A 21235-nucleotide genomic window follows, 5' to 3' on the forward strand; every position below is an offset into this window, starting at 1 on the left:
AATATTATCTTTTTATAAAAATTTTAAAAAATGCAAACTGCACGAGCAATTGATTTACAAGATGAATATGCACTTAGGCAATTAATATTCACCAAGGCAATAATTGTATATTGCCCAATTACCCATGAACTCGCTTTTATGCTTTTCAACAACAACATCGTCTTATCCCACTAAGTGAGGTCTGCTTTTACGCTTTTATGCTTTTCAAGATCAAAAAAAATAAATTGATGGTGTATTAAATAGGAAGCTTCAACGCCGCTGAGTCGCTGACAACAGAAAAACTCTTGGTTTTCATTACACGACAGATATAACAATGTGCACATTAAACTACGTACTACAGGAAAGGAAATTCCAATCCAGACTAAGATTCTAAATGACCGCATTATCAACCCTCGTCTGGCTAAAATTGTACAAACACCACTTCAAATTTCTAAAACAACAAATTACCAATTGGAATCTGCAGTTCCATACATCATAACCTTGGTTCATCATCCGATTATCATGAGCATTAGCCTGCAGAAGTAGGAAATCATCGTTAGTGAAGGCATGTCGACGGCTAATTTGTAGAATCTGCACTCAAATTTCAAGTGTTGAAATGAAATTACCCCATAGATGGTGCAACTTCACAGCTAACTGAGTGACAGATCTTCTCTCGGAAGGATTGGAAAATTCCATATTCACAGCTTCCTCAATGGAAGACAAGAATTCATGTTTTGCTTTCACGGGCAGGCCAAGGTAGTTTGGTCCATGCGTGGTGCTCAAGTCAGCAATCTAAACGAGTGAAAAATCATATTAAGCGTTAACATTTCAATTTGGAATACATGTCAGTTTCCAAGTAAAAATTACGTTGCATATATGATATATCATGTATGAAAGCACTTGCCTGCTGCAACCAAGGAATTACGGTGCTGATAAACCTTTGTTCTAGGAGATATGAAGTTAAAGTGCTGAGAACATCCCTGGCAGTTTTAGGCGACAAACATTCCAGAACAGGACCAGTTCCATCAAGAAGCTCAACCAGAACAATTTCATCACCCGAGCAAAGAGCTTCCACATATGCAGAGTCTAGGTCCCCTTCACATAGAAAACCTTTCACTTGTTTCCAGAGGTTATTCTTACTTTCTACAACATTTTGTCTAACTTTGGCATTAGAAGCCAAGGAAAACATAGCATCTGTCCTTATTTGACCATTACTTATCCTCTGTGTTCCCTGCCCAGGAATTTTCCTGATGTCTTTCCCAGTAGGATTCCTGGTAAGCTTCCCCATATTGTTACTCCATGTCTCTGCACCATGTCTTACAGAATTGTTTGTTCGGCTCCTGCCAGTTGTGTTTTCCACCCAAGTATCAGAATGTTTCACGGACAACATTGAAGGCTGTCGGCTGGTTATATCTATAGATGGCCTTGGAGTGCTTGTGGAGAGCCTTGGAGAATGCAAAGTTTGACTCTGTTTCATGAGTTTGGAAGTTGCTAAGTTCGAATGGTCCCTCCTGTGTTCAAAGTTCTGAGCTAACCGGTCTACAACATCCTCTAGACCCACCACCCTTGTTTGTAAGACAGACAAGCTATCCATTATGCCCGATGTAAACACCTGTTAACAAAGTTTAAACCAAGAAAATAGAAGGTTTAGAATATATAGAAAAGAAAATTCGTATATTCTAACTTCTGAGCAATATTGTGTCAAAATGACCAGCATATCAGAGTTTTTCTCTAGGAGTTTTACACAAACGGTGCAGCTACTAACATACATGCATGTCTTTATGTACCTGTAAAAGATCCATTAAGTTTGACTGCTTGGTTTCAATCTCCACAAGTTGTTTTCTAATGCAAACCACTTCATTGACCATTTGTGAACAACACCCATTTGGAGCATGGGAACTAGATTCTGTCACAGTTGAATCCAGACTTCTACGGTCGCGTATCCTTTCAGAGTACATCTGTTTCTCAGTACCACCAATCTCTTCAGCTGCAAACTGTTGATTTCTTCCCACTGGCTTCTGCAAACCACCCTTGTCAATGCTATGAGTCACAAACTTTCCCTCTAAGTCATCAGTGACAAGATTTGACCCAGAAGAACACTCTTGTTTATCATCCATAGGCACATATTCATATCCATTGTCCTGTGTGTTTGTAACATCTGTACTCGTCCTTTCTAAAGTCTTTGTAACAGAGCTACCCTCAGATTCTTCATTCTGAAATTCGGGCAAAGAAGCATTGTAGGTCTTTGGAACTGCAACTTCAAAATGCCAATCATGTTCACTGGAACGTTGATGACTTTCCCCATAACCTGGACATGTTTGTCTAATAGACAAAGGAGCTCTGCTCTTAGTTAAGCCAGTAACAACTTTCTTGTGGGCAAGATCCTTCCGTCCAGATTCACTGGCACTAGTAATATCGCTGTAGTCACCGCCAAAGAAATTTTCTGAAGAAAATTGGTATAAGCATTATGAGAAGTAACAGGGATAGCACAGTTAAAATTTTGCACAACTACAAAAGAAAAAGAATGACATCTTTATTAATTAACGCAGACTATCTATGCACTAGTAGCATTTTTACTTTACTTTCTAATAAAACTGAACAGCTACACCCTAGTAATCCTCGGATTTGATATGCATCACAAAATGTCCGTAACCCATTGAAACTGTACCAGTTTCCAGTTCTTGTCAGCTTAATTGAGACTTTGAGAGTTGAGACTATCCAGAAAGAGCACAAGAAAGTAACAGAAAACAAGTATAAACAATTATGCATTTACATCTTTATGGGAGCATCCAGCAGAAAAATAAGCATTGAGGCAAAATCCAGCAAGTAAAATAAATCTTAAGCATATAAAAGAACAGGAACCGGTCATTAAACCTTTTATTGAAGATCCAGCTTCTGAAGGTTCAGAAGTATCAGGTCCTGGAAGACTTTTCCAGCACTGTAGGGCCTGCAGGACCGTGTCCCTAACTGGTTTCACCTGCAACACAAGAAGCACCAAGAGGATCTGGTTTTAACCATCTGCATGAAAGAAGATTATCCAAGTGTAGATTTTTAACTAACACTGACCTTGTCAAAGCGACATGATTCAAGGGAACGAATGCAGGAAGCCTTAAAAGAGCCCATGAAAGATGCACCACTTGAAGCTATTTCCCCTAATGCTATGCAAGCAGCTTTGCGTGTTGTCCAGTCATTACTCTTCAGAGATTCTTGAATGCTAGTCATTGCAGCGGCGAGAACATTTTGTGTTGGAGCACCCCCTGCCTAGAATAGAGTATCGAATTAAGCCCATACAGCAAGGATATTCTACCACACAAATTACAAAGAAGTAAACAACACAAGTGGTATAAAAAAAAATGCAGCAAAATAAACACAAGCATACATAGCATCAAAACAGGCTGTTGAGCTAGTTACTAGACAACTGGCACTGTCCAATCCCATTCGATGATTAATTGAAGAACGCACCATGCCATGATTGAGATTTGAAAGGAAACACCACATAGCATGTTTTGCAAACAGAGACTGAAAGAAGATTACTTTGTACCAAAAATAAGTACACAAACTAATGATATTGATCATATACATCAATCTGTGTATATGTAATAACTTTTGTCTCAAATTTCTTTCATTGCCATACCTTGAAACTCAACATAAAAGGCCTCTCCAGAATATAACAAATACTAATTCAAAGGACGTGCAAATAGAAATCCATTAATTCAAACAGCATTTGGAAAAAAGAACTTTTAATAGCAGAACCACAATACACAACCTGTAATATCATGACTACTAAACTTACGTTTGAGTTTGAAAATTCACCTGGATAATGCTTCTGTTCAATTCAATGATTGCAGGCTTTGCCATGAAATGTGGGTTTTTAAGCAACTTTATTGTTCGAGTCAACATGGGCTGCAGAATTGAAACTGGAGGATCACGAGTATTGTCAATGACCCTGGCTAAGCACAATGCTGAACCCGCCTGCACTTGCCTGTTTTGTTCACCCATAGCTTCAAAAAGTGGCCTGACTAAAACAACAAAGATCCCATCACCCTCACCCGTGTCATTACTCAGTTTTGATGCTAAAACACCTACAGTCTCCACACATGCATCCCTCACAACTGAGTCTGGATCCCTGAGCCGCTTAACAATGCTGGCAACCATCTTGCCGAGATGCATTCCAACAAGCCCCTCATGATATCTAACTAATGTACCCATCAGTCTTATACACTCCTTTCGAACTGCACTCTTTTGTTCCGAATCTGTATCCAAAATACAAGACAGAAATGGAGCAAACCCATCTGGGGTTAAACACTCAGCCATTTTCTCTAGTTCCTCAACGCCTAATTGGTAAGTATCCCGATCAGCAAGCTTGTTCATTGCAATAACTACCTTGTGTTTTAGCTCAAAAACCACCTGTTGCGCAGTGACCCTCGCAGGTCCCCTCCCTTTAACAAGCCCATGTCTTTTCATCTTGAATAGCAACAAAAAAATACCCAATTTCCTAATTGCACAAGATTAATTCACTTCAAAGTTGGGGCTGCTAATTCAAACTATTGGATTCCTGTAAAGCCAAAGTAGAAAACAAACCAAACATGAATCATCATACTACCATGGTGAACTCAATAGCAACTTAATCACCAATAAAATGCAAAAAATTAACCCAAAACTTGAGTTAAATCTCTAAAAATACAAAATAAATAAAAAGATTCACTTCAAAGAAAAATCCACAATTTTTGAATTAGTGTTTTGAGCATCACAAACTGAAATCCAAAGTATAATCTTCGACATTTACGAAAGTCTATTAATTTTATAAAACAGGAAACTCTAGAACCCTAGAAATTTGAAACGGAGCACTTACAGATCATATTCGCCGTTGGTTCCACAGTGGAATTACTCGCCGGATTAGGAGGCTTTCGCGTTGCTACATCAGAGCGAAGTATCAGAGCTCCCTCCTCCCCCATTCTCTCTTATTTTCCGGCTCTTTCTCGGCACCCAAACAAAAAATCTAGAGAGAGAAAGAGAGGAGAAATTTTTGAAAGAATGGCTTTCAGATTACCGAAATTTGAAAATATTATAAATTATAGAAAAGGAAATAGTAAAATACTAAAAAGAAGGAATCTCAGAGAGCGTGCCAGGGACGGAGAGAGAATCTGCAGACACAGATGGCTTTTCAAATTTCGCGCTTCCTGTTTGGCTTTTCAAATTTAGAAAGGGAGCGTTTGGATTGGACCATGGGGTATTTTGGACCATTGATTTGAACCTGGGGATTTGAAAGAGACACGTGGAGCCCTTAAACAGCTCCTGATCTTCCCTACCTTAACTGAAAGATCAAGATTTGTTTTTAATTTTCTCCATGATTTCAACCCAAAGTGAACAAATATTGAATCTAAATTTTCTCCATGATTACATATTGATTTGATTTCAGAATTGACACTTAATACTATGGTCTAGTAGTATTTCTCTTCATTTGTAAGTAAAAGGTCTTAGTTTCAATTTTCGCCAAAGATGAATTTGAATCACGTCATTACTAGCACATTGTGAAACTTAACTCACTTCCCTACCCTTTTAATGTAGATATTATCGTTTGTTCAAAAAAAAAAAATATTGATTTCAGAACAAAATAACTTGCATCATTATCTCAATTTGAATTCAAACGTGACTTTGATTCACACTTTATGTTTTGAGAAATATTACCATCCGAAAAGGAGAAAAAAAGGGGATGAAGAGTGAAAGCCCACATCAATAAGAATACTTGTCGTGTTGGTCACTTAACCATGGTGAGCAAACAATTGTCCAATTTTTAAAACATCAGGTAGTTATTGAATGTTTTAACAGATTGAAACCAATTTGGAATTATTCCTAAAGATTCAGTAGTTATATGTACTTAACCCTAAAAGAATGTACGCAAATTAAATGCATTTGGTGGAGGTTTGGAAATAGGCCATACCAAATCGAACAAATAATGCAATTTGGTTTTCTTTTCTTTTCTTTTGTAAAATGTTGCTTTATTACCAACCCAATATATTACATAAGAGTAGGCCCAAATACTAATACATAGACGGAAAAAAAATAAAAGGACCTCTACAGTAACCAAGAGCCCAAAACATAAAAAGCAACGAAGAAAACCCCAGCAGCATCTAACAGCCGCCGCCGGAAAGCCGCGTGCGGACCAACAGAAACAAAGGTCCCCGGCACACCCCTGATGAGAAGCTAAATGTGAAACACATATGCATAATGTCACTCAAATTAGTGGCAGAGTTAGCTCACTAAGCCTGCAACACCCGGCAGCGGTATTCTCCCAATGCCCAGATAGGGAATATGTTCCGGTATGCAGCATACGTGATCATACAGTTCCTGTTGAAGACACCCATAATTTCCTGCAAAAGAAAATATTGAAGGAAGAAAGATCAAATGTATTGACAGCTTTGGCATACAAATTACGAGGAATCAATAACATATATTAACATCATTGGGTCAATAACACTTTGTACCATCAGGTTTGTGTTCAATTGCAACCTCATATAACATTTTTAAAACATTTCAATCCCATACACTTATTATTTCATTTCAATGTCATACATCCGTCTCATTTCTGTGTAAAAAAAGGTTATTACTGTCTAAGGCTTAAGTTGCATTGCACATTCTGCCTTGACATGGTTTAAACTGCGACTGCAGGCACACCTGTCCGGTACACTAGTCCCTTGCTACTTTCCTTGCATTCACCCTAAATTTAGTATTTTAAAGCAGGAGGTTGTATGACATTGAAATGATATAATAAGTAAATGTATGAGATTGAAATGTTTTAAAGATGTTGTATGAGGTTGCAATTAAACACAAACTTGGTAATTTACCCAATATCATTTGTTCATATCCTAACATGTGAAAATCTTCTTGTTGGATACAGTATTCACTAGAAATCCGAAATGACAAGAAAAATGCAAAATGGTAGAGGCTTAGAGCACGTTTATGGAGGTTAAGCATCTTAAACATTATTAACAAACAATGAAGTACCTCTTGAGGAAAGTCTCCATTCTCCATTTGAGAATTTATCAAAAATCTAGCTGCATGGTGCAACGGTGTTGGGTCTCTCTCAGCCTGTTCCAACAAGTAAAACACCACAATAAGAAAAGTGCAAACACAATGAATAACAACAAGGAAAGCAATCAACATCTGGAAGGACAAAAAAGGGGAGCAAGTCTTTTGGAGTCGACTTTTGGCAATTTTAGAATTGTTTGGTTGGAGAGAACTGGTAGAAATATTACTGAAAAATGTAGAGGATTAGGATTTCCAGGGATAGGGCCAGATTCTGTGTGTTTTCTGGGATTCAGTGTATGAAATTACTCGTTTAGAGAGACTTCACTTCTATTCTTAACGGGGATCATTAAAGCATGGATGTATTGTCCTCAGTTGTTAGAACTCGGAACTGAAGTGGCTTATGTTGTCTGATGAAATGCTGGTATTATACTGTGAGTTGGGAAGTAGAGGCCTTGTTTGTGTATTTGACGGACTGTTGATCCATTTCAGTGGTATTGATGTTAGTTCATTCTAACGAAACTATTTGTTCTCATCCAAAAGAATAAACACCTTAAATCAAAAGTTGCTGCACCAGAATAAGTTGAATAACAACCTACCAATGTACATGAAAGTATTTGGTTAAACTATATGCATACCTGGCCACCATCAATAAGAGCCAACATGGCCCATCCAGTATTGACCACGTGAGACCTATCACCCTCAAGATTTGTGTACACCTGTAAAGAAAAAGCAATAAGAACATTTGATGACATGAATCACAAAAAACCTACCAAAATTATACCTTCAACCAATTCAATATTGTCACCTCAGAGAAGACACGTCCCATTACTATCAAAGTTACAAGAGTCTCTTTGTTGGCAAATGCAACAATATGTAAGGTAACATTATGAATAAATGTAAAAGGATGGTGCATTTTCAAAAACAAATGTTAGAAATATTCTCAACCTTGCTAACCTGTTCTCTTTCAAATCATTGCGATAGTTTTACCAAAAGAAAAGGCAAAGCACCCAAGACTAACTGTTTTCATGGCTATATAACCATACATTGATGATGAGGGAAACAAAAGCATCATTTAGATTCAGCATATAACAAGATAGACACACTACAAACGCATTTTATTTTCTTGCTTGTATCAGAAACAACTAGCAACAAGACAATATTTGGCCACATCAATTAAATTTTGGCCAAATCAAGTAAGGAAAATATCAAATTACCGGAGTAAAGATATATGTTATCTGAGTACAGTCAAGGTCATATCCCCATGCAACTGCAGGTGGTTAAAGCTTACAAGAGATGAGATAGGATTGACACGCTTAGCTCACTGCAAACCAATAAAAGAAAAACCTAGTGTATTGACCAGGAAAGGTTAACGAATTCCCATTTTTACCTGTTTTCCAGCTTTATAACCACTCAAAACATATACAATACAAGCACACCAAACAAAATAACTACCTAACATTAATTAATTAAAATTTTCAATTTAAAGGGATTAAGGCTAAAATGAGGAATACAACAGAGTTTATAATTGAGAATTGATGAACTTAATAATTTATAGAAAAGATTTTTGAGAAATAAGAATGATGTAAAATCAATGGACTTGCCTTGTTTTGACATGATAGATAACTCTCTGACCACCCACCAGAAGTAAGTTGTTTTGATAGCAGAAAATCACAAGCTTTCCGAATGCTAGAACTATTGTTGTAGTTCCTTCCAGCAGCCACCAACCCTTTTACCCCAAACCATGTACCATAAGTGAAGCAAACCCCCCATGAACCATACCTGTTCAGCAATTATAGAAACATAAAAAGCGTGATCTTGGAACTGATAGATCAGGGAAAGAGAAAGCAGCTAGAAAGATCTTATAAAGTAAGAAACATGGGGCTAACCATGAACCATCAGATGCTTGTATCTTTTCAATAAACTCCACAGCTCTTTTGATACAGTGTTCTATTTCTTCTCGCCGATGACCAGGATATAATTTCTTAAATGATTCCAGAGCTTGAATAGAAGCTGAGGTGCATTCAACATAACTACAGAGACGTGTAGTAAGTACTTAATTTCTAGAGAAAGAAAAATGGAAGGAGAAAAGAAAAGATAGAACTGATGCAGCTCAAGGTGGTGGTATCTTACGGATAATCAATTACAATGTCACCAAAGGTTTCAGCAGGGTTGATCAACTGGAAAATAAAAGAAACAGTAGAATAGATTAGGTCTCTGTGATCTCACGAGGTAACAGTGAAAAGCAAAGGATTTTTATTTATATCATGCAATGAGTCCTGACATGCAATAGTGACTTCTCCAAGTTTCAAGTATTATTTAATAGAGAAGATGGGATCCAAGTTTCAAGTATTATTTAATAGAGAAGATGGGACTCCCCTGGCAAAGATTGTGATAAAGTGCTAAGATAAGACGTCAACCACAGGGTTGTTGCAGGAAAAGCGGGTTGAGATTACTAATGACGATACCATGAACCACATAGATTGTAAATTTTTCTTGTACATTTTCAATTATTAAAGGAGTGGTTTTCACTGTAAGGGGTTTGATAATATGCACCCACAAAATGAAGAAAAATAAGTTTTCCTTTTCTTCCCAAATTATGTAAATATGGAAATAAGCACAACTGCACAGGCAGAGTAATGAAACTGCTTTCAGTCGCAATACAGATTCAAACACTTACGGAAGGAGTTATTAGATGGCAGTTATATTACTGGACACATGCTATACAAATTTTAGCAGAACCCACCAAAATAAAATGAAGAAAAGTGAATGACAATGGAGAGTCATTAAAATGAGGCTACCTCCAACCAACTGTAAGATCTTGTGAGCTCATATGTTGCAAAACCGCCATCATTATTCTGCAATCACATTATAATAAATAGCTATCAGCGATTAAAACAAAACTTTCAGGTCATAAATCAGTTATTACAGAAAAAAGCAACGATGAGTATTCATAGGAAATATGTAGATAGGGCAAGCTGCAGGGAAGGGTATTTATATGAAACCTGCATATGGGGGAAGAATGGAGCTTCATGATCAATTAGCACAGTTCCCATTTTGATGTAATAGGTCCAAATAAAGACGGCATTGTCACACACATAAATGTTCTCCTGGTCACTAGGTGACAAAGAAATACATGCTCACTCGCCCTTGAATTTGATATCAAGGTGGAGATGAAAGGGATGCCCCTTTAATGTTTTAATCTCAACCTTTGATATCAAATCCAAGGGTGGGTGACCATGAATCTTTGGCCACCAAGTGACTAAGAGAATAGAACTCTTGTCACACATAGCACATGGCAACACACTCTCTTGTTTGTATCTTTATATCATCGCAATTAAGGGTAACCAAATTCGTTTGTGGTTTCATCCCTCTTGACTTTCGTAATTAAGGGTACATGCCCATATAAAAACCACACTTGTCTGGAGACATTAAGCATTAGAAACTATAGAACATTATAAGGACTTCTAGAGATGGCATGGGTGGTAGAAAATTAGTACACTTATCTACTTCAGAGTTCAGACTATCATGGTCTGGGCTAACCTGTAATGAGAGTATGACATTGACAGCATCGTAAAGCCGGTTTGCATCTAGTGGTTCACCAACAATTTCAGATGGAATTTTTGACAATGATAGAACAGCCTGAAAGGAAAAAAAAAATTAGAAATAGTGAACAATGAATAAGTAAATGCAGTGCGTTTAACTGACCAACACTCACTTTCAATCCTTCAGCTGTGCAGTCTGAGATGGGCCATCCATGATCAGCAGTTGAGAAAGGCCAAGCACCCTTTGAAATGTGGCGATACCAATAGTCCAGATCACCGGGGCAATCTTCTAAAACCTTGAGAGAAAATAAACAGTCAATCATGGATGTGAGGGGCCCATTAAATGTACCAGTATTAAGAAGAAAAAAATGAACTCAGATGCACAAGATCACCACCTGTGAATCTTTTATGTATTGATGTCCCTTTCTTAGAGTTGAACCAAATTCTTCTATAAGGTTGGTTGCGATAATTGCTTGAACAGAAAAAGAAGTGTCCCAAGCCTGGCTTCCATTATACCCCTGGAGTAAATTCATAACATCAGGTTACATGGCAGAAAACTCGTTAAAAAGATGCTGACTCAATAAGTGCTGTAAAACAAAGTCAGCATAATTGAGTTTATTTGCAGGAAGAGGGTATTAAAAATCGCAGACTTTTTTGTCTGGGTAATGCTGTAAGCACTAGGCACTCAATGCAAATATCTGGATAATTGAATAAGTCACACTTTGAGGCTATTAAATGTTCAAGAATAAATCACACTTAGAGGCAATTAAAACTTCAAAAACTTGTTCAACTTCCTAGCAATTGTTTTTCGCATGATCATCACACATATTTCTGTAGAAAAGAAAGTTTCCAGTATCAAATTATTGATGACTACTGAGTACAATTAGAAACAGCAGTTATGTAGCAAGCTTTAGGATAAGCATGCTAAACAGCTGTAAAGTGTCAATGGATGGGACACATTCCAGAAATATGGATTGTTAAAAATAGTTCAAGGTATGATGATAGTATACAGACCTGCATTTTCATGCCATCTTCAGCAATCCATAGGTAATCATAGATTCTTGGAATATGTAACTTGAAAGCCTCTGAATTCGGATCTTCTGCCCAACAGCAAAGCATATTTAAAACCTGCAATCCGCATCAACCCCAAAACTCAAAAAATTGTAATTGACATATAGATATATGTAAAAGGAGGGGGAAGATGTGAACATTAATAAAAGGACCAAAATGAATAACTAAAAAGCACTTAAAAAGTCATCCAGACAAAGGACAAAATAGATTAAAAATCAGTGAAAGCATTTTAAGAACCTAACTAATAAACCATTCTCGACTTAAAATTTTAATCACAGTATTATCATCATAACTAATACAAGTTTGGCATGGATGAATAGTGTGTGGGATAAAGGGACGGAATGAGAGGAGTTTCTTAACCTGCTACAGAGATAGGTGAGTAAAAATGACAATCAGGTGGATGAAGAGCCCCTCCATACCCACCAAAACCACTGTGTTCATGGTGGAATTGGTATAAATCTAGACAAAATTGTTAACTGAGACCAGTAAAAGACTATATGCAATCTTTTAAAATAAACTATTCTTCATCTCTCCTTCCTTTCTACCCAACAAGAGGAGAAAACATTTATATCCATCTCTCTTCCTATCCTCTTCCCATGTCTACTATCATTTTCCTCCATACTTTTCATCATCTCTTCCAAATGTAGTATAAGTGGTGGCACTAAAAGATTATATTTGCTCCCCTTAACAGACAGAAACCTAAACAGTGTATGTAGCGCTGAACCACTTGGATACATACCTTATTCACAGGTCCAATGCAAATATAACGAGTATTCTCATCTTCATAATGTATGTGCTCAATTGCAGTGCGAAGAGCCTTTTCTCTCAACTTCTTCCCAGGCCAACGCATTAAGATTGGTTCAACAGCCATATGAAGAGAAGACCAAAGTATATCTTGTACAAGGGGGTGTGGATAGTACAAATCTTCCTGCAAACATTAAAAAAAAAATGAATTTTCTTAAGAAAAATTCGGATCAATGTGAATGTATAGATAGATAGTTGACCGTATTCCAGTATGTGGAACAACAGAAGTATGCAATCTGCTGACTATAGTCCACTAAGGTATTTAGAACACATTCCTTTATTACTGAAAAGAAAGAAATGAATCTTCTAGTGAGAAAAATTACAGTCAATGTGAAAGTACAGACAGTTAGTTGACTGTCTCCCAATTGATAGAACAATATAAACATGAAATCTGCAACTGCTGACTGTAATCCACTAAGGTGTTTAGAACACATTAACTGAACTTTGCTCGATAATGTAACCTTATTTTAATAGAAAACATAGAGATATATGGTAATAGGTAGAAATATGAAAATGACAGACACAACAATAATAAAGCTATTATATTCAACCCTTCTATCAAGCTGTTAAAGAAGGAGATCCAATATTACCGGACAAATTTGTATCACATCAGATGTTAGCTCTGATTTGAGAAGAGAGTTAGTTTGACCAACCTTTGCACACTGGTTGCGCGCCTCATTCCAATCTATTTCATGATAGGGGACATTAAAAAGTTCTTTCCTCAAAGACAAAACTGTTGGTGTGATTGGGCCAACAAACCTCTTCCCATAGAGGTATGACATTGGCAAATAGACCATGCGGCAGTGACACCACATCCTTCCTGCAGAGTAAAATGCAATCATGCCTCTGGTATGGTGTCTACTAGACGATCAAAGAATTGTTCATGCATGCCACAAGAAACATTTATTTGAACTTTTACAGCAGAAACTTCATTTTAACTAAACAATAACCACACTAGTCGAGAAGGATGGCATTTGAAATCTCATTATAAACTAAATTTTGAGAAGGGAAGAAGCCCCACCAGAATACAGCATATTTTATTTATTGTAAGAGTAAGAATGTAATATTACTAGCAAGGTACTTAAACAATCAACCAGAGGTCAAACTTTTCAAAATTAATGCTGATGAAGGGAAAAACAAAAAAAGCCTCAGAATGAAGGTTTAAATGTATGCTATTGAATTAATATGACCACCTAAGCTGTGTTGATTACCATAGTTGATTGTGCATCACAAGTTATGAGGTAATTTTTCTATCAGGTAACATGGTAACATGCTAGAGAAAATACAGAAACCGCCAATTCTTTTTTTTCCCTCTCTGATAAGAAAAATACTTATTCTTCACAAATGCAGAGACAAATACATACAGGAAAAACACTCATCTGCGGAGAATGAATAAAAGGCAAGAACCTGGATGAATTGGGAGCATGTATGGAAGAAGCCATATCTCAGGGGGCAGGGGATTATTGCCAGACCATTCAAATGCTCCAAGTACCTATTAACACCCAGCAATGCTACAATGATTAAAGAATGCACTAGATTGTGTATATAAAGAATTCTTTCCAGCACAAACTAATAAAAGATTTGAAGGTCAGTTAGACCAACAAGATGAAGGTTAAGTTCTGAACTGATAACCACATTTTCCCCCACGATGTAATTGCAGTAGCACCACCATGGTCCAGAATCCACCTACGCCCACTCTCCATGGCTCCTTGTCCATCTTTATTTCCTTCACCAAGCAACCTTAAAGTAACATATGTCAAGACACTGCCAAACATAGTACTTGGGCCCTCAATGTGCAAGCCCCACCCACCATCTTTGTTCTGCAATTAAACATCTCTAAATTAACAAATTTTCATCCCTTGTGCAGAAACTCTGGTACACGAGACTTCTGATAAACAACCAAAAGTTGAGCAAATGAGAAGGTACACCAGTGAAAAGGTGCATATGTCACAAATTTAAAATCTAAAGTGAATCCTTGCCTGATGATTGTACAGGTATCGACAGATCTCCTTCTTATGCTCATCAGATAAGACTGCATTCAATGCCCCAGTGATAGACAAAGCAATTACCTAATCATTTGATGGGAAAAAAGTGTTAGAAATGACTGATTATTTTTATGGAGTAAGAATCAAAGATTTTATTGCCTCCAGTGTACTATGTTCCTGAAGGCTGAGACAATTGATCTAAAATACAACCCACAACATTTTTGGATGACCTGGAATATTTTTCACAACTTAAGACCTTCCATTAGCAGCATCAGCACTTACCAGGCCTGGGAGTAGAAACATAGGACCTCCATAGTCCCCAGGCCAATGTCCATCATGGGCTTGAAGTGTTGAATGGTAACTTATACCCCTTTTTAATGTATTTGTCACTGTCTCCTCGGTCACATCTTCTGTGTCTTTTACTTTGACCTGGGGTAAAACAGCAGGAACTGGCTTCTCCTTGGAAAACTACAATTTGGTGACGAAAGATAAATAGTTATAGTCAGTGAGAATATATAAAAATAAATTAATATAGATAAATGTTTGAACATTCACAATCTCATTCCCCTTTCCCCACAGAGCAGAGCAAAAACAAAAAATAATATATCATATGAACAGTCTCCCATGAAGCTTAAATCTACTCACAATCTGACTAACATGTAGAGCAACCAATATATTCAACGATACTCTCTCACATGTTTTTTTATCTCAAAAAAGATGATAGTCTGTGATGATCTGAACTTTTCCAGTTGAGAGATTGTAACAGAAAAGTAATCAAGGAGGCAGCTTCATTTTCTGGAAGAATTAAGTAGCCAGTCATAAATCTTGACCACTATTCTAACTATGGAAGGTAGGAAATTTTAGATTCTATCTTATATGGGAGATCTCTGAACCTATTTTATATCAGAAAACTTAAGAATAATTATTCGAATAATATTGGACAAGATATCAAAGGGAAATCTGTGTAGAGGAGTCTCCTGCTGTTCTTAACGATTCTCTCGATGCAACCCACAAAAGATAAAAAAAATTAAACCCAAGGCAGAACACTAAAATGTTCTGAATGGAAATGTAAAGGTGAAGGCTTATGATATATTAAACAGAAAGAAACAATTTACCTCTAGGATAAAAGAGAAGGTTAAATTATTCCACCTATTTAATGAAAATCATTATGCTTCTATTTAACGAAAATCATTAGAGTTTAGGCAATGCTTCTAGATAACCAGAAGTACTTGTGGTAACATGTGCCGAAAAATATTTAAAAGTACATTCTGCAAAAGCACTTATGGGCAGAAGTGCTATCTGCAAAAGGGGCCCTTACATACTAGCCCTTCACATTTAAAAATAAAAAAGAAAGGTAAATGGTTTACAAGATTTATCATTGACTATGAGTAGATTACCCGATATTGTGCAGGTTGCTTGCTTACTGCTATATTAGCTTAATTTAGTGATGCAAACTTTACAGTAGAACCAATTTCAGAATGGACAACACATGCTAGTTTTAGAGTTGACCGCTTCTAGTTGCACACTGGCTTGCACTTGTTCAGAGTTCACGTTGGTAATTTTGAATTCCAAAGTGCCTTGCTCAAAACTCAAAAGTAGTTCAGAACTCTTTTTCAATGAAACTACAAACGAAATGGCACTAAATTGATGTGGAATGCAGGGCTTGTCCTAGACTAATTCGATATTGATAAATATTTCATAAACAAAATAATTGCTAAAGGAGTCAGCAGCATGCAAATAACAATTAAGCTGGGAACAGTAGAGAGCATGTCAAAAACCATCTGTAGAAAATGCAAATCACATGTAAACATTCAACGATTAAACTAACATTATCTTAATTGTTTATCCTCAATTTTTCTGTTGTTGACTCTAAGACTGTGACATTTTATGAAGCAATTAGATTATCGAAGATTATTAATAAAGACAAATCCCCGCTTAGTTTAGAAAACTCATCCAAAGGAAGACAAGACAACCACTTTAGGAACTCTTCTGGAAGACTCAAAAGTCTCAGAGTCTTCGCCGCGACAAACCCGCTACCAATTAGCTTTCCAACCCCACCAACTTCAAAAACAAAAATAAAAAACCTCAAGGACTTCCCTTTCTCCACCAGTCTAACAATTCAGTCCACCACGCAATCCCTTATTAACCCCATAACCACCAGTCAACTTCAACTCTAACTCTCTAAAACGTAATATCACAACAAACAATATTAAATCCATACATTCACGATCAAGTCTTCAACAAAATACTAGATCCATAAACCGAAACCAAATAGCGTAAAACCGAAGTAATCGCTCTCAAAACAAGCAGCAGAGCTTTCGTTTTCATCAAACCAACAACGCAATCAATTGAAGAAAAACATTCAGAAGTAAAGAATTACCTGAATGCGCATGAGCAAATCGGAGCTGTGCTTCTTAACGAACCGATTATTGTGGTAGTTCTCGCGAGCTCTCTCGATCTCGAGGAGCTCTTCGGGGGTGCCGAGCTTGGGATCGAACTCCCAGACTTGCCTGCCCACATTGTCCTTGAGTGTGCGCAGCCATGGACTCCCTCCCTCCGCAATCTTCAGCTTCCACATTTTCTGTTTGGTTCCCGGGAAAATATAAAAACCCAAATGCCAGAAACAGAAAAAACTAAGAGAAATGCAGCAATAATTCGGAAAGTCGTTTGCTTTTTTGGGATATTTGAGATCCAAAAGAGAAAGCGAAAGGTTATCAGATTGCGACTTTCTCAGCCGAAAGCAGATAAGAGTTGCAGAGTGCGTCCAATTCAATTAAACACAAACAAACAAGTCTCTCTCTCTCTCTCCCTCTCTCTCTCTCTCTCTCTCTCTCTCTCCTACTCACCGAGTGACTGCGACGTTTTGAAGGAACTTGAAGGAGGCATGTGGTAGTTGGGAATTTTAAACAATTTGGATTGATGATTTCACAGAGAGAAACAGAGAGGGTGGCCGACAGAAACACCGTGATTGTTTTGGGATGCTTTTGATAACAATTATAAAATTCATGGTAAATTAGAATCCACAAAAGATAGGAACTTTTGGATTTGTGTGAGTTTCTGAAAATTGAGGTCTACTTAAAAATACAATTTTAGATGAATAGTTATGGATGAACTCAATCAAAAATTCCGGTTAATGTTAGAGAAATTAAATTTGTAAAATAAATGATATGAAATTTGAGTATTACTTAAACGTTGATGAATGTGTTTATTTCTTACTTGTGATACATCATTTAATTTGTAAATTTAGCCTCCTTAGCCTAAATGAAAATAGTCTCCTTAGCTTCACCAAAAAAAAAAAAAAAAAAAATCTCCTAGACCATCTCCAATCATTGGATTAAAACCTAAAATTTTTTGCCCAAAAAATTTAGGTTTTAACCCAGAAACAACTTTTCTGCTCCAATCCTTAAAACCTAAATTTTTAGCCCCAGATTATTAAAGAATGAATATAAAACAAAAACATTAACTAAATTAAATGTAGGTCATTAGATAACCAGCAGCCATTTGAATGTGAGCCATTAATCACAAAATGAGTTGTTGGGCTCAACTTTATCCATTTGAATGTGAGCCATTAATCACAAAATGAGTTGTTGGGCTCAACTTTATTGCTGACAAGTAGCTGACACAACCCACGTGGGTGGGGTTGCCACCTTCTGGAAAGTTGGAAGAGTATGGCACATCAGTTGGGGAAATGATCTCCAATTGCTAATTTCCCACTTGCACAAGTGAGCCAGCCCACTAACTTTGGCCTAAATCTTAGCTGGAATTTGGCTTTTTTTTAGTTCTAACACTTAACCCTATTTTAGAACAAGGGTTGGAGTTGATCTTTAGCCTAAATGAAATGGAAGAGAACCCTTCCAGAATGTGATGTAGGTGGCATTACAAGGAGAGAGAAATGGTACGGGTGTACCATTATTGTGTTGAAGGTAATTTTAAGTTTTGTGTTAGTTATATAAAAAAAAAAGATATATATTATACGATTGTAGGAAGATAGTTTTTACACTCTTTTTAGTCTCTCACTCATCTATCTTTGCTTTCTGGAGATCAAATTAAATAAATCAACAAAAATAATGGTCAAATTTAGACAGGAGTGTGAGAGGCTAATAAAAATGTATGTATACCATTTCTCATGATTGTACGTTGATATGAGACAACACGATGATGTCATTTGAGGCATTATGAGGGCTGCCACTTAGTACTCTTCACTTATATGTGAGAAATATTGAATTCGAATTTGGAAAATGGCTTCTTAACTAATTTATTCTCTCATCCATTAGTTTAAGGGTAAATTACATTTTACCCTCTCAGGTTTCGGTGCAATTATAACCTCATACAACATCTTTAAAACATTTCAATCTCATACATTTAGTATTATTTTATTTCAATTTCATACAACTGTTAAAAAATATGTTAAATTAACCATTAAGTGATGACGTGGCAAAATATGAGGTCCCCATTTGTGCTAACGTGGTTACCACATTTGTGCCATGTGGCTAAACACTTAATAAAAATTTTAAAATATTAAAATAATTAATTAAAGCAAGTAAAAAAAAAAAAAAAACCAAAAATCCCCTTCATCTTCCCCACCCGAGCCCACCCCCTTCTCCCATCCCCCATCACCCATCACCCACCCCTTCCCCCATTAATTCTAAACTCCTTGTCAAACCCAAAAACCTATCTTCCCGGTCAAAACACCAACTCTCCCTAACCTCCGCCGCCGTCTAGTTTTCCAACGATTCGACCTTTTATTTGGACCACCCTTATCCACCCACCAAGCTCATGTTTGATTGCAATGACATCGAGCCTCCTCGAATTACGACTTCTAGCATCGACACCAAGCCGAGTCGGATCTGCGCCATCGAGCCGCGTTCTGCTGTCGTTGCTGCCTGAAATCGGACCCACCTCATGCAATTCCTTTGTGATAGGCAAGGGGTAGTTGCAGTGTGCGACTTGTGGTGGGAAAGATTTGGGTCTAAAGGTTGGTGATGTCAAAAGGAAGATGAATAAGGGGACTAATGATTAGAGAAAGATGCACAAGTGATGGGGGAAAGGGGTGGATCGCCTTGCGACTTGGGATGGGAAAATTTTGGGGCAAAGGATTGGTGATAGGAGAAGGAAGATGAAGAGGATTTATGGTTAGAGAAAGGTGTGATGGGGGAAAGGAATAGAGCCATGGAAGGGATGGAGGGGTGGTAGCCACGTTAGCACAAATGAGGATTCTATATTTGCCACGTCATCACTTAACGATTAACTTAACAGATTTTTTAATGATTGTATGAAATTGAAATAAAATAATACTATATTTTATAAAAAGTTCAAGTCGTTTTGAGGGCGGTTAACTTATGAATCACATGCTACTTAGTTTGGCTTAAAGAAAATTTTAATGGAAAATTAATGAAAATGACTTGAAAATTTTGAGTTTTAACGATAAGGACAAAATAAAGGGTAAAGTGAATAGTATCAGGATTGAATTTTTAGTGTAAAATACGATTTTTCGTTAAATAAACAGTACCGAAAGCTTTTCGTTAAAATTCTCAAATTTTTAATCACCATTTGTAGAATTGTTAAAGGCTTCCTGCTCAAGATCCCGAGGTGATGTGGGGTTTGTCATAAAAGTTTTAACAGTTTATTAGTTGTCATAGAGTGACATTGTTGATTGTTCCCAGTGTCATGGCCCCATGGGTTGTTGATATATGGGAAAGTTTGAATAGTATTATAAGTTTAGGTTTCTTTTTATAATAGATAAAAGTTATCATTGAGTTTGTTCATTATAAATTATTTTGGTTATTTCGTGAAAATTTGTCAATATCCTTATCAAACTACCATGTGAACGACCACATGACCACCTTTATATGGGTATTTTTGTCATACCAATCATTTCACGTTAGATTGTCACCTGAATGACCACATAAACCACCTTTTTACCCATCTTTTCATCATACCAACCCCTTCACTTAACGATGTTAATAGATTTTTCACGGAATGACTAACATGATTTTCAGTAGACAAACTCAAGACCACTTCTATCGATTTCATTATTAAGGACCAAAGTGAGGAGTTATGTCAATTTTAGGAATTATTTTGGCAAAAAAACCATAAGTTTATTTGCATTGACAAAGTATGGCATCTAGGATTTTCAGGATCTGACCTCAATAGAATTCATGGAAAAGAAAATATAAATGGAAGATGAGAATGAGGATGAAGAAAGTTGAGGTTTCACTAAATTGTAATATGAGTAGCTCAACTACTTTAAGTACATGCATGATCTCTTCTTTTTATAGTTTGGGATTCATACTGTCAATATCACCAACAGTTAAATGGAGTTATGACCCCTTTTGGAAATGCTTATTTTAAAAGCATTTATTCTAAAAAAAATAAGCTTCTACTTGGAGTGCTCAAAATTTTTAAGAAAAATGTAAGTGCTCCTGAAGGAAGCATACAATATGTGATTCCTCTAGAAAACACTTTCAAATTTTTCTATCAAAGCACTTTTGGTGATTTAAAAGCACTTTTAGTTATTCTAAAATCACTTTTAAACAGACTTATGTTAATAGAAGAGTGAGGCCACCATATTATAGAGTATTTATCAAATATAGTCAAATATTAGCCCCTAATTTCAAAAATGTTAGTTTTTATAAAAAATTTCAAATATATCCAAAATATCACTTAAATAGACACAAATACCCTTAAGCTTTAAACCTAATAAATTAAAAAACTAAAACCCTATTAGATGAAGAGTTCTCACAGCTAAACCTTAAAATTGGAGGAGATCTAGTGAAGGCATCGACTGTTAGTGAAGAATTATGCACCCCTACATGAAGATGAGTG

At 36.6% G+C, this 21235-nt stretch overlaps 2 protein-coding genes across 4 annotated transcripts; both read right to left on the bottom strand.

The window, feature by feature from the left end:
- Positions 1-267: 267 nt before the first annotated feature.
- Positions 268-5104, bottom strand: LOC103952206 (TORTIFOLIA1-like protein 2). Of its 2 annotated transcripts, XM_009363756.3 has the most exons (8): positions 4832-5100; positions 3793-4534; positions 3046-3240; positions 2854-2956; positions 1767-2422; positions 884-1591; positions 606-771; positions 268-513 (listed from the first exon to the last, which is right to left on the bottom strand). In XM_009363756.3, exons 2-8 carry the CDS (start codon positions 4441-4443, stop codon positions 509-511), a joined length of 2484 nt encoding a protein of 827 aa, XP_009362031.2. In that variant the 5' UTR covers positions 4444-4534; positions 4832-5100; the 3' UTR covers positions 268-508. The 2 variants fall into 2 exon arrangements, with proteins under 2 accessions (XP_009362031.2, XP_048423688.1); XM_048567731.1 differs by lacking the exon at positions 268-513 and having other exon boundaries at positions 577-771; positions 4832-5104.
- Positions 5105-5956: 852 nt separating this feature from the next.
- LOC103952204 (cycloartenol synthase 2) lies at positions 5957-17254 on the bottom strand. Of its 2 annotated transcripts, XM_048567834.1 has the most exons (19): positions 17126-17254; positions 16791-16991; positions 14693-14878; positions 14405-14494; positions 14051-14245; positions 13833-13917; positions 13079-13245; positions 12361-12549; positions 11565-11678; positions 10946-11068; positions 10724-10846; positions 10549-10647; positions 9807-9863; positions 9139-9185; positions 8895-9038; positions 8610-8787; positions 7644-7724; positions 6985-7068; positions 5957-6350 (listed from the first exon to the last, which is right to left on the bottom strand). In XM_048567834.1, exons 2-19 carry the CDS (start codon positions 16986-16988, stop codon positions 6240-6242), a joined length of 2271 nt encoding a protein of 756 aa, XP_048423791.1. In that variant the 5' UTR covers positions 16989-16991; positions 17126-17254; the 3' UTR covers positions 5957-6239. The 2 variants fall into 2 exon arrangements, with proteins under 2 accessions (XP_048423791.1, XP_009362029.2); XM_009363754.3 differs by lacking the exon at positions 17126-17254 and having other exon boundaries at positions 16791-17115.
- Between the last annotated feature and the right edge of the window lie 3981 nt (positions 17255-21235).

The sequence above is a fragment of a genome, unplaced genomic scaffold, assembly GCF_019419815.1.
Source record: "Pyrus x bretschneideri cultivar Hongxiangsu unplaced genomic scaffold, Pyrus_bretschneideri_v1 Contig46, whole genome shotgun sequence".
NCBI lineage: Eukaryota > Viridiplantae > Streptophyta > Magnoliopsida > Rosales > Rosaceae > Pyrus > Pyrus x bretschneideri.

Coding starts and splice junctions, on each gene's coding strand:
- LOC103952206 (XM_048567731.1), bottom strand. CDS start 4,443: ATGAAAAGACATGGGCTTGTTAAAGGGAGGGGACCTGCGAGGGTCACT. Junction 2,957..3,045: donor AATCATGTCGCTTTGACAAG/GTCAGTGTTAGT, acceptor CTTGTGTTGCAG/GTGAAACCAGTTAGGGACAC. Junction 1,592..1,766: donor ACTTAATGGATCTTTTACAG/GTACATAAAGAC, acceptor CTTTGTTAACAG/GTGTTTACATCGGGCATAAT.
- LOC103952204 (XM_048567834.1), bottom strand. CDS start 16,988: ATGTGGAAGCTGAAGATTGCGGAGGGAGGGAGTCCATGGCTGCGCACA. Junction 9,864..10,548: donor ATGTCATACTCTCATTACAG/GTTAGCCCAGAC, acceptor ATGTGATTGCAG/AATAATGATGGCGGTTTTGC. Junction 7,725..8,609: donor ATCTATCATGTCAAAACAAG/GCAAGTCCATTG, acceptor TTTTCTTTACAG/GTGTACACAAATCTTGAGGG.